The following is a 17,739-nucleotide window of genomic DNA, read 5'->3' on the forward strand; positions in this document are numbered from 1 at the left end:
ATCATGATATAAACCTCGCACCAAAATTTTTTTATCAGGATCGGATCAAAACCCACAGAGCTATGCTCAGGACAGACAGACAGACAGACAGACAGACAGACAGACAGACAACAATAACGAATACAGTGGTCACTTATTTTTTTCGTGAAAAAATTTTCGTGAACCAATCACTTCGTCCTTTGTGTCATTTTTCTGTTGTCATGACACACACATAAATGTTCATTTCGATGAACGGAAAACTCGTCTTTCTTCCTTTCCGAGTCCGTTGATATTAGCCGACACGGTGCACGACACAAGTACCTCAGGAGTGAGAGAATTCACGAAGAGATTTCACGAAGTCGTTTTCCCGTTCAAAATCAACATTAAAATCACGAATAAAAAGGACGACGATGACATAAACTCACCTCGTTGTCCTTATTTATGGCTTCCCGAAGTTTCGGCGAGAAACACGTCCGATCCTGAAGCGAGCAGGAAAACGAACGAAGCGAAACCACTGAGTAACCATGGAAACAATAGACGCGACGAACCCACAAATAATTTTATTTTGATCAAATCCGGAGAACTCACACTTATAATCCATTATGATGCCTCGGTTTATTTGTTTATTCAACAACACATTTTTACTTTAACAAGAGAATAATTAAACCTCGGTTATTAAAAAAAACAACCTTAAAAAGTGCATTTCGCTTGCGATGTCAGAAACGTCATACGTGACGTCACCGAGCAATCCTTCACGAAAATATGAGACGAACATTGTGTGAGAGTCTCCGAAGCGGATCAGGCAGGACCAGATGAAAGGGGAACGAATTTATAGCAGGTGATGTACTCCAAACATGAAGTCCGCAGGGTGTGTTCCATTAGCAAGCGGCTTGCTTATGGCTTACCAAGCGGCTTGCTTCACGAAAAGCGCTGAAGCAAGAAGTACTCCAACGGAACGGTGTGCTCGGTACCGCTTAACAACATGGCGGTCTTCATGCAAACAATGCCATCGTGTGACTCGAACAAAGGCTGTTTGATGTGTTCTCTCTTCAACATTAAATCTCGCACAACATTATTCCCCCAACAACAACAGTCTCAAGAGGAGATGGAGAGGAAGGAGAAGGAGCAGGCTCCACCACACCACTATCGGGCTCCGACTCGGTGGGCTCAGGCACTTGGCTCACAATCGGAACAGACACACCAGGGAATCACCCTCAAAGGGCTGAATATAGTTTGGAGGATTGGGGTCACAATGCCTCAGGTGGAGCTGGTCAATATGTTTACGTTCTGATTGTCCATTGGACAGGTCCACAACAAATAAAGAGTTGCCAATTCGATTTATAACATGACCAGTGACCATTTAGATCCATGGCCGGAATCCAGCACAAAAACAGGATTGAACACATTGATGTCACGTGTAACCGAGGTCCTGTCATGGTACCACTTGTGTTTAAACTGGTGGTCCGCAACCCTGGACGAATCATTCGGATGAATCAGGTCTAAGCGTGTCTTTAGCATTCGACGAAACATCATTTCTGCGGGCGTGCGTCCAGTGTTTGTGTGCGGACGTGTCCTATATCTATCTATAATTCTAGCAATGTGTGTGTGTGTGTGTGTGTGTGTGTGTGTGTGTGTGTGTGTGTGTGTGTGTGTGTGTGTGTGTGTGTGTGTGTGTGTGTCTGTTTGTCTGTCTGCGACCGCCGTTTCTCGACGACCATCGGTCCGATCTGATTGAAACTTGCCAGGAATATTGCCGGGGACCCGCGGATGTGCCTTTTCGAGGTTTGATATCGATCGGACGAGCGGTTCCCAAGTTACGGCCATGTATCTGTGAACCAATGACAGGACACGGTGCTATGACGTCACGATTAATGTTTATTTCGTTAATTGTTTTTGAAGGATTGACGTCACAATTCTTGTTCTTCGTTTGGTATGACGTCACAATCGACACTGGGGACCTGGGTATGTGCCTTTTCAAAGTTTGATATCGTTCTTCCTCATCCATTTCAGCTGTTTCCCAAGTGTCTCCCAAGGTTTGAATTAATTAATTAATCCCAAGGTTTTATTATTATTTAATTATTAATTTATTTAATTATTTGCTCCCAAGGTTTGAGTATTATTCAAATTATTAATTAATACCAAGGTTTGAATTTTCCCGAGGGAAACAGCTGTTTCCCAAGGTTTTGAAAGCTGTTTTTTCCTAAGGTTCGAATTAATCGTTGTGCTTGGCAGACATTTGTGAATACATTTACAGAGAGAGGGGCAAGAGAGGAGGGGGGAGAGAGGAGGGGGAGAGAGGAGGGGGGAGAAAGGGGAGAAAAGAGAGGAGGAGGGACAGAGGAGGGGGGAGAGAGGATGGGGTGAGAGGGGGTGAGAGGAGGGGTGGCAAGAGAGGGGAGGGAGAGAGAAGGGCGAGAGGAGGGGGGGGAGGAGAGAGAAGGGAGAGAGGAGGGGGAGAGAGAAGGGCGAGAGAGAGGGGGCGTCACATTCTTCTTCTTCGTTTGATATGACGTCACAATTGATGTGGAGACCTGATACTGCAGGCACGAAGCTGCATATACTGGCACGCACCTACGGGCCCGCACTCGTAAATAACAAACATGATAACTTGGTTTGCAGAGAAGAACCGTCATTTGCGTTTTTCAGACCATTCTTGATCACCTGGACAACTCTTTCAGCCTGAATATTCGAAGCAGGTATGAAGGGAGCAGTGTGATAGTGCTTGACACCATTTTGTTTCAAGAAATCCTGAAACACAGCGCTGATGAAACACGAGCCATTATCACTAACTACACAATCTGGCAAACCATGAGTGGCAAACATGGCACGTAAACTTTCAACCGTGATTTCGCTAGTTCAGGATGATAAGTCCAAACGTTCAATCCACTTTGAATGAGCATCAGTAACAACCAAAAACATCTTCCCTAAGAATGGACCAGCGTAATCGATGTGAATTCGAGACCATGGTTTGGAAGGCCAGGACCACATGTGAAGCAGTGCCTCAGGTGAGTTCAGGGCAGTGGCCTGACACAAGGAGCAATGGCGAACGGAGCTCTCAAGGTTTTCATCTGTACCCGGCCACCAAACATGGCTCCTGGCAATTGATCTCATGGTTACAATCCCTGGATGTGATTCATGTAGCTCATCACACACCTTGTTTTGACCTTTGGCGGTACAATGACCCTGCTGCCCCACAGCAGGCAACCAGAATGTAAAGACAACTCATTTTTACGAGCAGGGTATGGCCTCAATTTGTCGTGGAATTCAGAAGGTACAGTTGACCAGATGCCACTGATAACACATTGTTTGACCATAGAAAGGGCCGGGTCCACATTTGTCCATTGTTCAATTTGTTTGGAAGTGATTGGAGCATTATAACAGTCAAACACACTCATTGTCATAAAAATTTCTCCCGGTGCAGGTACATTACCCACGTTAACTGGAAGTGGTAATCTACTGAAAGCATCAGCCCAGAAATTCTCCCTGCCAGGACGATACCTTGTCGAATAGTCATCGGCTGCTAACCTCTCAGCCCAACGCTGAATGCGTGCAGAGATCTGTGGGTTAATTTCCTTACTCTCATTGAATAGGGATTGCAATGGTTTGTGGTCGGTTACAAGTTCAAATTGTCGACAGAAGAGATACTGATGCATCTTTGTTTCACCAAAAATACATGTGAGAGTTTCTTTTTCAACCATGGAGAAGTTACGCTCCGCTGCTGACAAAGTGCGTGATGCATAGGCCACAGGCTGCAGTATACCGTCATTACATTGCTGTAACACAGCCAATGCCATAAGACGAGACATCACAGCTGAGAACCAATGGTTTAGCAGTATCATAGTACACCAGCACTTTAGATTAACACAGCAACCGTTTTGCCGCAGCAAACACCTCACGACACTGCGTACACCATCGCCATTCAACAACTTTACGAAGGAGTTTGTGGAGAGGCTCAAGGACGGTGCTCAGATTCGGAAGAAAGTTACAGTAATAGTTTAACATATCCAGGAAAGCTTTGAGCTCGGTCATGTTCGCAGGAGTCGGAGCATCCTTGATAGCTTCTGTCTTGGACGTGCTGGGCCTGATGCCATCAGCACTGACAATACGACCGAGAAATTCCACTTCGGGAAACATAAATCGACATTTGTCACGTTTCTCCTTTACACCGACTTCAACAAGACGTTTGAGAACCGCCTCAAGGTCACACAAATGTTCAGCATCATTGCGGCCGGTGATAAAAAAAACATCATCTTGAAACACTACAACATTTGGAATTGCTTTCAGCAGATTCTCCATATTGCGTTGAAATATAGCAGCGGCTGATTTGATTCTGAAAGGACAACGGTTATAAACAAACAACCCCTTGTGAGTGTTACAACATGGATAGTTATTGGAGCCCTCATCAAGAAACATCTGAGTATAAGCAGATTCCACATCCAGGTGGCTAAACTTCTTTCCACCAGAAAGCGTCGCGAACAAATCATCCGCTTTGGGCAAAGGATAATGATCCTGTTTGGAATACCTGTTGGTTGTTGTTTTGTAATCACCACAAATCCGAACACGACCATGTCTTTAATACAGGAACAATTGGACATGCCCAATCACTGAACTCAACAGGACTGATAACACCTCCATCTGCAGGCGGTCAAGCTCTGCCTCGATCTTTGGACGCATCATGTGAGGTACAGACCTCGCTTTACAAAAGATTGGCTTAGCACTCTCATCTGCATAGGTTTTGGCTTTAATACCTTTAAAAGGTGCCAACACCACCTCCAAACAATGAGGGGTATTTGTCAAGGATGGCATTGTGATTAACATCACAAGCCATCAATTTGATCACAGGCCAATCGAGTTTGATGAATTCAAGCCAATTATTCCCAAACAACATCGGCCCATTTCCCTGAATGATCCACAAGGGTAGTTTGTGTTTCACATCATTGTAGGTGACCTTCACCTCCGCACTACCAATCACAGGTATCAGTTAATTGGTGTAAGTTCGCAACTTGGCGTTCACCGGTCTGAGTACTGGTCTCGCTGTCTCCTGACTAAGCCCATTGAAAGTTTCCGAACTCATGATCGACTGGCTGGCCCCGGTGTCCAGCTCCATCTCCACGGCAATGTCTTTCACCCTGACATCCACCACAATGGGTTTGCTTTTATCCGACATACTGAGCAAATCATGCTTCGGTTTATCGTATCATGCACAAAGGTTTTGTCCTTCGGTTTATAACCAGATCCTTCATCAGGGCATATGTTGTTTTTCCACACACGGTGAGCACAACGGCCCGGTGCCGATCAGCATCATCTGCCAACGCCATCTTGTTAGCGATGAAGTATTGTCCCAATCGATCAGAAAAGTCTTCACAGTCCTCATCTGGCTGGTACTCCACCAGAATCCCCACGGACGCCATTGTGAGCAATGCAGACTTGGCAAAGCACTAAACTCGTCGCCAATTGTGGCGTATCCGAAGGATTGCGGGGTGAAAGGCCAGACACCACATAAGTCGAAGCTCCACGTTTATTACCCAGGGAGGCGCACACTGCGCATGCGCGTGGCGGTAGCTTCAAAGAACATGACACAACTCCTCCAAATTCGTCTCAATCTCAAATCGGTCATGTACAATGTTTTCATGGTAAATCGGACGTCATGGGTCATCATGTGGTGTGGCAGCCATATTGGAAAAAAGGAAACACGTTGGACCTCTGTATCTCCGAAACCCAACCAAGGAAAACTTTTTAACTTGGCATATGGTAAGTACTCCTCATAGGGAATGTTTGATTTTTAGCTCACCTGGAACATATTTCTGGGGAGATGATGGGATGGCACGTCATCCGTCCGTCCACAAATACTTGCAACTTCTCTGAAACGACACACACGATTTTGATGAAATTTTACCACAACAATTCACCACCGAGTACGAACCAAAGTTTGTTCATTGCATTTAAAATATCGGACCCCAAGATGGTTTACGGGGGCTCTCCCCCCCAAAAAAACATGGGTATATGCTCTTTTAGAAACTACAAAAACAATTCTGATGAAACTTAACCACAACCTTCATCACCCATGTTGTACCAACGTTTGTTCATGGCATTAAAAAAACTTGAGGTCTGATGGGATCTAGGGAGGGAATTCATGGAGGGGTTTGCCCCCCCCCCTAAAAGAGGTATTCACTTTCTTCTCAGAAACGACAAACACAATTCCAAGGAAACTTGCATACAATCTTCATCACCCATGATGTACCAAAGATTGTTCATGGCATTAAAAACAAGAGCGCAAGTGAGCACAATATACGCCTAAAAAAGTCTCTGCGACACACACACACACACACACACACACACACACACACACACACACACACACACACACACACACACACACACACACACACACACACACACACACACACACACACACACACACACACACACACACACACACACACACACGCGCGTGCGCACGCACACACACAATTATATATTCAAATACTTCAATTTATAAAGAACAAGAAGGTATATACAGAATTGTGCGACTACATTGCGGGGAACGGCAGCTTTGTCGGGTGTGGTGGGGGTCGACGACGCTGAGGGCAATGACACGCTGTGGTGGGGTCTTCCTGTAAGACTGCTGTTGCGTCCGACTGCTGTACTGTCGGGTCTATACCAATCTTGGGGAAGCTATCCGGGATGATGTCAAGGGCAACACAGGCTTCTCTGCTGAGGAAGAGCTTGTCAGAGCTATCTGTGACATAGGTCATTTGCCGAGTTTCAACGGCCTGGCCCCGTTTGTCTTTGCCCGACAAGCGGAGTACAGTGGTTTTGCGTTTTTGTTGGTGATGAGACAACTAAATATGTCGATTCTTCATTCTTCAGGAAGGATTGCAGACACATGATTCTGTGTAGTTTTGAAGGAGCGGGAGTTAGGGACATTGAAGGAAGGGTAAACAATATTGTATCGGGTCACGGCAGGAAGAAGTTGCTTGTGCTACACCGAGGTGTGAATGATGTTGGGAAGGTTTACTCAGAGGTTTTGAGAAATAGATACAGGATATTTGGTAAGTGGTTGAAAGCAAAGGGTTGTGAGTAGTACCGGATTTCGGGGTGGCCAGGTGTGGCCATGGCCCCTGGGCCCCCAACAATTTCGATGACATTTTGAAAATTCGCTTGAAAATGTGCTTCTCAAGTTTTATTGTCGGTGAATGAAGATTGTAAACTCTTTATAAGGATATCTTTTCAAAATTGTCCGTCATTATGAGGGTCCTTTTCAAGCTTTGGCTTTTTCAAGCCGTTTCTTCCACGGTCCACAGAACGGATCCAACGTGGTGAAAAATTCCCGGGGCAAACCTCGGGCATTGGGGGCCCACATTCGGATATTTTTTTGGATCGATCATCGATGCTTCGGATGGTTGAGCGTGGCCAACTAACTACGGCACTGCCTGCCAGAGCCCAGCAAGCGCAGACCGAATGCAGAGGTCCAGCCAGAGGAGAGATGAAAAGGTGAAAGTCGACGTGGTAAAACTAGGCCAGGCTATCACAGCACACGGCCGGCAGGGTTAGTATTGTACACACTGAAACTGCGGCTGGCAGGGAACGCTGGCAGTACCCTGCTTACTGACGCGCACAGCACAGTAACACGGTGTGACTTTCTATGTTCCAGGTGTGTGAAACGTACTTGTTGTTCGTGATTCTGGTCCGTCCCACATGCACTCTGACAATATCTCGGTCACTCGGTACCTACCAGCTGCAGAAACCACAATGAGCGGCTTTGTTCACGACATGCACAAATCCAGGGTTCCACGGAAATATGACAGTGGTGCTCAAAAGCGGAAACGTTACAAGGAAAAAGATGAAAGACACAAGGCCGTCGTCGACAAGACCTGGAAAATCTCAGTTTTTCATTCCTGCACAAACAGGCGATTCATCCATGACAGAGGCTAGAACACCAACAGAGACAGAACAAGCGGATTTGGCAAGGCAACCCCCGCGTCAAGATTTGCTCAACATCTCAGAAGGTTCCACCGATGAAGAACATGCATCAGATGAAGAAGCGTGAGATATACTGACTGATCGTGGACATGGCTTTGCCAATGACATTGGTTGTTGGCCTACTGAGCGACCGTCGTCAGAGATGATCGACTACTGGGCATCACGAGATTTGGAGCTGCTGCAGAATTCGACTGGTCGCTTTCATTCATCCATACAGTTCGTTGAAGGTAGGAAACGCTGCTGTTCCAAGAATCTTTTTTTTTTACCGTGGACTACAAAACGGAAAGTCCGTGAAAAGGTCCTGGCTTTGCTTCTCCACATCAACCGGCAAACTGTACTGCATCGCTTGCAAGCTCTTTAGAGGCGCTACTGCCCTGGGCGGGGAAGGATTCAATGACTGGAAGCATGCCAGTCGTTCTATCGAGGTGCATGAGCGTTCGCGTGTACATTGTGCGAATATCATCCGCTTGTCAGACAGAGCAACATCCGCAGGTCGTGTGGACACTGAACTCGTCAAACAGGTGAGTGAGGTTGCGTCCTATTGGAGGGAGGTGCTGAAACGAAGTGTGAGCATGATATGGTTTCTCGCTGAGTGTGGTCTGGCGTTCCGTGGATCGGATGAAATTGTTGGGTCACGGACAAATGGTAACTACCTTGGTTTAATGGAATTACTTGCGGAATACGATCCATTTTTGGTGCAGCACATTCAGAAATATGCCAAACAAGGTAGTGGCCACACCAACTACTTATCATCTCCGACATGTGAAGAGTTCATCTCCGTCATCGGAAAATCTGTTCTGGATAACATCGTCGCTCGTGTGAAAGAGGAAAAATACTTCTCTGTGTCAGTGAATTCTACTCCTGACATAAGCCACATCGACCAGCTCACAGTTATTCTACGATACATCGAGAACGAGGCTCCAGTGGAACGTTTCATGACCTTTCTGAGCAACACAGGACACACTGGACTCCAGCAAGCCACGGCATTACTGGATTTTTTGAAAGCCACTGGATTGGACATCGCTAACTGCCGAGGACAATCTTACGATAACGCATCTAATATGAGTGGCCGATACAACGGGATGCAGGGAATGATCCAACAGGAGAACCCTCTCGCAATATTTGTGCCATGCGTGACTCACTCACTGAACTTAGTCGGTCAGTCGGCCATGGGATGATGTAGACCTGCAGCAGCATTCTTTGAATTCATGGAACAAGTGTATGTATTTTTTACAGCTTCCACGTCACGCTATGCCAGATTATCTGACGCCCTGAAAGCCAAAGGTCTGCAAGTACCAAAGCGCCTCAGCGACACTCTCTGGTCGGCTCATTCTGATGCAAACCGAGCTCTTCTAGACCGTTACAGCGAAATCATGGATGTCCTCGATGAAATTGCAAACGATGAACAACTGAATAGTGAAACGAGAAACACCGCCGAGACACTTCACCAAACGATGTGCACGCTCGAGATAGGGTTCTATGCTGGTTTCTGGTCTACTGTCCTTGGTAGATTTGATCGTAGGAGTAAAACCCTTCAGTCACAAGCTACTGATCTCAACACAGCCGTGCAGCTCCTCAAGTCACTGGCGAGCTTCATGCAGTCATTACGCGATCAGTTTGATACATTCGTTGTTGATGGAGTGGAGCGCTCAGGTACGGAGGAATTCACTCGCGGCGTAATGTCCGCCTCACTCCCTTGGACTACGGACACACTCCAGAAGTAGAACTAGATGCCAAGGAGTCCTTTCGCATCAGTCGATACATTGCAGTGATCGACATACTGCTGTCGCAGTTGGAAAAGCATACAAACGCTTACAGCGAGATGAGCGACAGATTTGGATTCCTGCGTGCTCTTGTTCAACTCAAAGTGGAGCAGATTCGAGAGTCATGCTCGAAGCTCGTCGAGCTGTATCGGGAAGATCTATCACCTGACCTCACAGAAGAAATGATTCAGTTTGAAGCCATGATGAAGGAGTCAGAGCCAGACTCGGGGCGTACTGAACTCGAGATGTACAGTTTTCTCATCGAGCGAAAACTCACCAATACTTTCCCAAACATGGAAGTGCTGCTTCGGATTTACCTCTCACTGATGGTGTCGAACTGCTCCGAGGAGCCCTCGTTTTGGAAACTCAAGCTTATCAAGAACCATCTTCGCTCCACGATGGGGCAACAGAAACTGGTCAATCTGACCATCATTTCAACCGAATCCGATGTGCTCAATTCCATGCAGGTTGACAGTATCATATCTGAGTTCGCTGCCGCGAAGTCGTGCAGGAAGCTTGTCCATTGATTAAGGCACCGTGTGTATGTTCATTGATGTGGATGACACTGCCGTATATTTGCGGTCACTGGAAGTCGGCTATTAATCACCATTTCGGATTTCTCTTGCCCAGAGGGTTTTTAGAAGTTAGAAGATTTTTAGTCGAAGTTCGTAGTATGATTAATGACAGCGCGTCGTTTGTTATTTTCTTATATTAGTTCATCTCAATCTCTTACTCTTGCAGCAAACAACATTTTTGTGATTTGATTTTAGAATGAGCTCATAGATAAGTCACCAGCCATATCAATAACAATCCGTCCATCTTGTCATATTGTCAGATTTAATTGTAATTTGTGAACATATATGCCAAATCATTCCTGATCAGGATCTGCCAAATCTATAGATATAAGTTCAGTTGTTGATGAAAAAGCAGTTATAATTTAAGTTGTTGATTCATCTCCAAATTTGGGGGCCCCCCACAATCATTGTGCCCATGGCCCCCCACATTGTAAATCCGGCCCTACCCTTGACTCATCAATCCAGAGTCGGTTTGGGGGGAATGGGGGTAAAGAGACTTGGGGGGGACACTTGTACAGTGCACGTACTGTACCTGCCGACCCCTGTCGGGTTTCAAGGTAAAACACGAAACTTTTTTGTGATAAATATGAGATTAGATCATCCAAAACCTTACGGCAGTTGTTTTACTTAATTATAGAAAAAGATTAAAAAAATCAAAACGTTCAAACAGAGTTTGGGACAAAATGCTGAAGCACGTGGTCAATCAAACACACACATCCGAACCCCGAAGGACCAGAATGAATGGTCATACAATTGGACCACTCCTCCATCGGGGTGAAGGTTCCCATCTTCACCTGAACCAAGGAAAGACCGATCTTCGATCATCCAAAGCAACACAACACACACACACACACACACACAGACAGCCACACATACACACACACAGCCACACACGTACACACACACACACACACACACACACACACACACACACACAGACACACACACAGACAGACACACACACACACACACACACACACAGACACACACACAGACAGACACACACACACACACACACACACACACACAGACACACACACACACACACACACAGACACACACACACACACACACATTAAATAAGAACGTTGACAATGAAAGTTTGATATTTAATATAATATTACATGAAGAGCGGCTTCACGTTCGTTCTGTACCGAAGGAAACACTGATCGAACCTTCCTGTGTTTTCTCCACACCGAGAGGAGTTCGAAACTACGATGCTCATATCAGTTCAACTCGCCATTTTGAATGACGGGAAGAAACGCTGACGTCACGACGATGCACCACGTGGTAACAATGAGCCGCGTCATCTGACAGAGACGTTGGCTGCACAAGCGATTCTGATTCGTTGGGGCAATCAATGTGACGTCATCCTGTGAGCGTGAGGGACGTGTATTGGAGGCCTCTGCGTTTTATCTCTTCATAGATTCCTACGGACTTGGTTTATCTTCCAAGATGCGTCGAGCCTTTTACAAAACACCACAAAGGTATTTCACGCGGGTTTTTCCACAACATTAAGTGAATTATATATATTTTTTCTCGAATCCGGGCTGAATGGGCTGTCAAGATGGCCGACACTTACACACACTCGTGTCTGAGCCGTGCAGCCTGGGTTCGAATCCCGACCGAGATATAAATGTTTCACAGACAGGGTGATTCATCAATGTGTGTCCCGTCCTTCGGATGGACGTTAAAACGGGTGTCCTGTGTGTCGGTGTTTGTGGGAAGGCGAGCTATCGCCGGCACCCTGAACAAAGTACAAATTCCTTGGTTAATTCCCCCTGTCCCAAGGGAAGGGAATGTGAAAGGGTAAACTCTCACGTGGGGTCTCTCTACCCCTCAGCTGTGTATTCGTGGTACTGGTAGTAGTGCTTGTAGAACGACTAAGGAATGAGTTTAATTTATGAGTTTATTTTTATCTTGCCAAAACGAAGTTTTTGCAAGATATGTTAGTCAGCTTCTATGTTTTTTTGTTTTTTTGTCTAATCACGTATAAAAAAATTCTGCAGAGCACAGTTATCATTGGAAATTTTTGTAACTTCGCATGTCAGAGGCCTATAGAGGTCCCTTTCAGTGCATAAAATTTTGAAGGTCAAGGTCAAAGGTCAAGGTCACTGTCGCAAATCAGGGGAGTCGACGAAACCCTTATTTTTTGAGTAGTTTTGATCGGATCGTCTTCAAGCTTCATGGGAATATAGTTCATGGTCTGGCGCTCAGCTGATTAATTTTTGTTGGCGATTGGCCTTGACCTTCATGGTTAGCGCCTCAGGTCAAACATATTTGACCCCAAGGTCAAATTTTCAAGTTTTAGGAACCATATCGTGTAGTACCTCAAATTGAACACCTCGATGAGTGCTTTCTATATATGTCAAGATTGAGACATTATGAAGTCATTTGGTGACGTTATGAGGCAAAAGCATATTTTTCATTGTTACTCTGAAGAACGATTCTCATCGTAATCTCTCATAGGAAGATATTCCTCAAGGAGTCGCTCCTGGTCGAGAGCAGCTCTGTTCATCTCAGTGTGACCTTAAAGAATTCACACGTGATCACCTTTTGGCAAGAAACAGGTCACCCTGCGGGTGACATTGGTTTATTTGTTTTGTTTGTTTGTTTGTCTGTAATCAAGTGTAAAAAAATTCTGCAGAGCACAGTTATCATTGGAAATTTTTGTAACTTCGCATATCAGAGGCCTATTGAGGTCCCTTTCAGCGCATAAAATTTTGAAGGTCAAAGGTCAAGGTCACTTTGTCACAAATCAGGGGAGTCGATGAAACCCTTATTTTTTGAGTAATTTTAATCGAATCGTCTCCAAACTTTATGGGAATGTCGTATATGGTCTCGCGCTCAGCTGATTAGTTTTTGGTGGCGATTGGCCTTGACCTTCATGGTTAGCGCCTGAGGTCAAACATATTTGACCCCAAGGTCAAATTTTCAAGTTTTAGGAAACATATCGTGTCGTACCTCAAATTGAACACCTCGTCGAGTGCTTTCTAGATATGTCAAGCTTGAGACATTATGACGTCATTTGGTGACGTTATGAGGCAAACACATATTTTTCATGGTGACTCTGTAGAACGATTCTCATCGGAATCTCTCGTAGGCAAATATTCCTCAAGGAGTCGCTCCTGGTGGATAGCAGCTTTGTTCACCTCAGTATGACCTTAAAGAAGTCACACGTGGTCACCTTTTGGCAAGATACGGGTCACTCTGTGGGTGACATTGGTTTATTTGTTTGTTTGTGAACAGTATTACGGAAAAACTCCTCGACGGATTTCGACGAAACTTGGTGGGGGGGTTAGGTATGGTCCAAGGATCATGCCATTAAATTTTGGACTTGGTTTTTTTGAACATTAAATCCCCCCCCCCCAAAAAATAGTTACCCCCCCTAAAAAATAGATTTTTTTTTTTTGCATTTCTCCATGTTTTAAGTGATTTCCAACCCCCCAAAAAATTATTACCCCCCCCCCAAAAAAAATTTAGAGAAAAATTTTTTTTTTTTGCATTTCTGCATGTTTTAAGTGATTTCCAACCCCCCCCAAAAAAAAAATTATGAGAAAAAATTGTTAGAGAAAATTTTTTTTTTTGCATTTCTACATGTTTTAAGTGATTTCCAACCCCCCCTCCCCAAAAAATAATTGTAAGAGAAAAAAAAAATTTTTGCAACTTTTTTTCAACAAAATTTCGATTTCTTTTTTTTGCATTTCTACATGTTTTAAGTGATTTCCAACCCCCCCCCCCAAAAAAAAATGTTGAGGAAAAGAACTATAACTGTCAGCACTGTTGACATCATATTTAATGAATAAGATATAAGTTTCTCTTGAGTGACCCAGCAGTATTGGCGGCGGAGGTTTTGCACTCTCCTGAGTGCTCCCCTTCGAGTTTATTTAGTTTTTATTGTCTCTACTGACGAAGTCGCCGGTGGCATTATGTTTTCGGGTTGTCTGTATGTACATCCGTCCATGCTTGTTTTCTCTGTTTTCTCTGCAATCGCTTATCCGATTAACGCAAAATTTTCACCATCGCTACGACGACTCGTACAGAACGTCAAAATGATCATTATGACGTCATAGATCACTTGGTGAAGCAGCTATGATTTTTTTCTTCTTCTTCTCCAGAACAGCTTGACAGTTCGAGGGGAAACTTCACCCACATGTTTCCCAAGCCTTGGGGATACCAGAGTGTTCATGCATCTATACACCTCGTACTTATAAACGGCATTCTCTCTCTCTCTCTCTCTCTCTCTCTCTCTCTCTCTCTCTCTCTCTCTCTCTCTCTCTCTCTCTCTCTCTCTCTCTCTCTCTCTCTCTCTCTCTCTCTCTCTGACTGTCTATGTATCTAACTATCTGTCTATCTTTGTTCCTCATTCACAGCCACATCTTTCAAGTTATAAACTCCAAACTCGGGGTACAAATACAACTGTGTGTGTGTGTGTGTGTGTGTGTGTGTGTGTGTGTGTGTGTGTGTGTGTGTGTGTGTGTGTGTGTGTGTGTGTGTGTGTGTGTGTGTGTGTGTGTGTGTGTGTGTGTGTGGGGGGGGGGTTAACTTCAGCTATGTGGCTGCTGCCTCACGCAGGGGTGTGGGGGACAGAGAGTGGTATAAATTATCGATGTAAATATGCACCTGTCTCTCCACTTGGTGGTGATGGCAGTGCTTAGGCCTAAGTCACATTTGCTCTACGGCAGCCGTACGCCCTCTGAATTGACAGAAATGTGCGGCGGCCGCAGAGTTTCTGCGGTGGCCTCAGGGTGGCCATACGCCGTTTGGCTATATTTTACAGGTCGTAAGGTCGCCGTGGAATTATAACACAGAGTTATAACTTTTTTCATTTCTACGTTCGCCGAAGCAATTCGACAAGCCGAAAAAAAAAAAAAACTGGTAAAAAAAATAAAATTAACCCATTCGTTACCGTCCGTCTGGCCGCACGTTCGCCTTAGGGCCCCCTGCAGTCGCCTTGCGGGCACCTTGAGGCTACCTTGTGTCTGCCTTGAAAATTGTATGGCCGCCGCAGGGCCCCCTTAAGGTCACCGTACGACATCAAATCAAAGACCATACGGCAACCCCACGTTTTCGGTCTCCACAATTTCCAAGACCTAAGGCCTAAGTCACATTTGCTCTATGGCGAGGATACGGCAGCTGTACGCCCTCTGAATTGACAGAAACGTGCGGCAGCCGCAGTTTCTCTGAGGTGGCCTCAGGGTGCCCCTACGCCGTTTGGCTATATTTTTACAGGCCGTAAGGTCGCCGTGGAATTATAACGCAGAGTAATAACTTTTTTCATTTCTACGTTCGCTGTAGCAATTCGACAAGCCGAAAAAAAAAAAACTGGTAAAAAAAAAATTAACCCATTCGTTACCGTCCGTCTGGCCGCACGTTCGCCTTAGGGCCCCCCTGCGGTCCCCCCCGCAGTTGCCTTGCGGGCACCTTGCGTCTGCCTTGAAAATTCTATGGCCGCCGCAGGAACGCCCTAAGGTCACCGTGCGACATCAAATCAAAGACCGTACGGCAACCCCACATTTTCGGTCTCCACAATTTATAAATATGTCGTGCAACTCCCCGAAAAATAAAAACATATGTGACTGCGACATTGTGCGACCGTAGAAATACTGCGGCCGCCCTATAATTGCTAGTGGCCGTAGATTTTGTAGACCCCACGGCCGCCATGGCAAATGTGACCGAGGCCTTATTACAAATTACAAATTTCCTTTGGCGACAAAGGGTGATTTATTCACGTTTCTCTTTCCACACAATTAAAAATGAAAAACTCGTTCAGTCCGTACATGAAGCCGTGTGATTAAATGTCTATTAATTACGTACTCTTTGAACGTCAATTGCACACTGACTTCACACGTACGTCTATAAATTACATACTATTGGAATGTACTTTTCAACCCTTTCGACTGCTGAGACCCCTTCGACCGTTGAATATCCTTCAAGAACCCCAAGACCCTAAAGACCAAAAAAGATCCAAAACACCCCATAACACCCTGAGGACACAAAAGACCCAGAGGACCCAAAACACCCAGATGACCCAAAAGTCCCCAAGGACCCAAAAGTCTCCAGAGGACCCAAAATACCTATAAGACCCATAACACCCTGAGAACCTGAAAGACTATGAAGACCCAAAATACCCGAAGGACCCCAAAGACTGATAAGACCCTTAGGATATAATGAACCCTGATGACCCAAAATACCCTGAGGACCGAAAAGACCCATAATACCCCCAAGGACTCTGAGGACTCAAAAGACCCAAAATACTTCCAAGACACATCAGACCCTTTAAGACCCCTTTTACGTTTAAGACCCTCAAGACATCTTTTACCTTTAAGACACCTTTTTATCCCTTCACCCTTTTGACCCCGAGAACCTTCAGACCTTTACACCACTGAAGTCCCTTTAGAGTTTAGACCCCTCAGACCTAAACACCATTCAGACCCCCTTACACCCTTCAGACAGATTAGATCTTTGACCATTTGGAACTTGAGACCACTTGGACATTTTAATATCTGTCTCTGTTTATCTGTCTGTCCCCTATCCTCTTCTCTCGTATTATTCGTATTCTTCTTCCTCTCTCTCTCTCTCTCTCTCTCTCTCTCTCTCTCTCTCTCTCTCTCTCTCTCTCTGTCTCTGTCTCTGTCTCTGTCTCTGTCTCTGTCTCTGTCTCTCTCTCTCTCTCTCTCTCTCTCTCTCTCTCTCTCTCTCTCTCTCTCTCTCTCTCTCTCTCTCTCTCTCTCTCTCTCTCTCTCTCTCTCTCTCTCTCTCTCTCTCTCTCTCTCTCTCTCTCTCTCTCTCTCTCTCTCTCTCTCTCTCTCTCTCTCTCTCTCTCTCTCTCTCTCTCTCTCTCTCTCTCTCTCTCTCTCTCTCTCTCTCTCTCTCTCTCTCTCTCTCTCTCTCTCTCTCTCTCTCTCTCTCTCTCTCTCTCTCTCTCTCTCTCTCTCTCTCTCTCTGTCTCTCTCTCTCTCTCTCTCTCTCTCTCTCTCTCTCTCTCTCTCTCTCTCTCTCTCTCTCTCTCTCTCTCTCTCTCTCTCTCTCTCTCTCTCTCTCTCTCTCTCTCTCTCTCTCTCTCTGTCTCTCTCTCTCTCTCTCTCTCTCTCTCTCTCTCTCTCTCTCTCTCTCTCTCTCTCTCTCTCTCTCTCTCTCTCTCTCTCTCTCTCTCTCTCTCTCTCTCTCTCTCTCTCTCTCTCTCTCTCTCTCTCTCTCTCTCTCTCTCTCTCTCTCTCTCTCTCTCTCTCTCTCTCTCTCTCTCTCTCTCTCTCTCTCTCTCTCTCTCTCTCTCTCTCTCTCTCTCTCTCTCTCTCTCTCTCTCTCTCTCTCTCTCTCTCTCTCTCTCTCTCTCTCTCTCTCTCTCTCTCTCTCTCTCTCTCTCTGTCTCTCTCTCTCTCTCTCTCTCTCTCTCTCTCTCTCTCTCTCTCTCTCTCTCTCTCTCTCTCTCTCTCTCT

The 17,739-nt window shown here is 45.5% G+C and overlaps 2 protein-coding genes across 9 annotated transcripts in view; one reads left to right on the forward strand and one right to left on the reverse strand.

The window, feature by feature from the left end:
• The window catches only part of LOC147007465 (uncharacterized), a 29,075-nt gene extending 17,505 nt beyond the window's left edge, over window positions 1-11,570 (reverse strand). For 3 of the 8 annotated variants that reach the window (XM_085867083.1, XM_085867085.1, XM_085867080.1), the window contains exon 1: window positions 405-536. The gene's annotated coding sequence lies outside the window, so the exon portion shown is untranslated. Of the gene's footprint in view, window positions 1-404; window positions 537-5,770; window positions 5,841-11,424 lie in introns of those variants that run through there. The other 5 variants (XM_085867087.1, XM_085867082.1, XM_085867086.1 and 2 more) reach the window with 3 other exon arrangements.
• Window positions 11,571-11,667: 97 nt separating this feature from the next.
• The window catches only part of LOC147007466 (uncharacterized), a 32,795-nt gene continuing 26,723 nt past the window's right edge, over window positions 11,668-17,739 (forward strand). The window contains exon 1 of the mRNA XM_085867093.1: window positions 11,668-11,787. Within this exon, the coding sequence (XP_085723219.1) occupies window positions 11,756-11,787 (32 nt within the window). The 5' untranslated portion in view covers window positions 11,668-11,755. The remainder of the gene's footprint in view (window positions 11,788-17,739) is intronic.

The sequence above is a fragment of the Eptatretus burgeri genome, unplaced genomic scaffold (genome assembly GCF_056783735.1).
Source record: "Eptatretus burgeri isolate ZD-2024b unplaced genomic scaffold, Ebu_testis_v1 Ebu_testis_scaffold_154, whole genome shotgun sequence".
Lineage (NCBI taxonomy): Eukaryota > Metazoa > Chordata > Myxini > Myxiniformes > Myxinidae > Eptatretus > Eptatretus burgeri.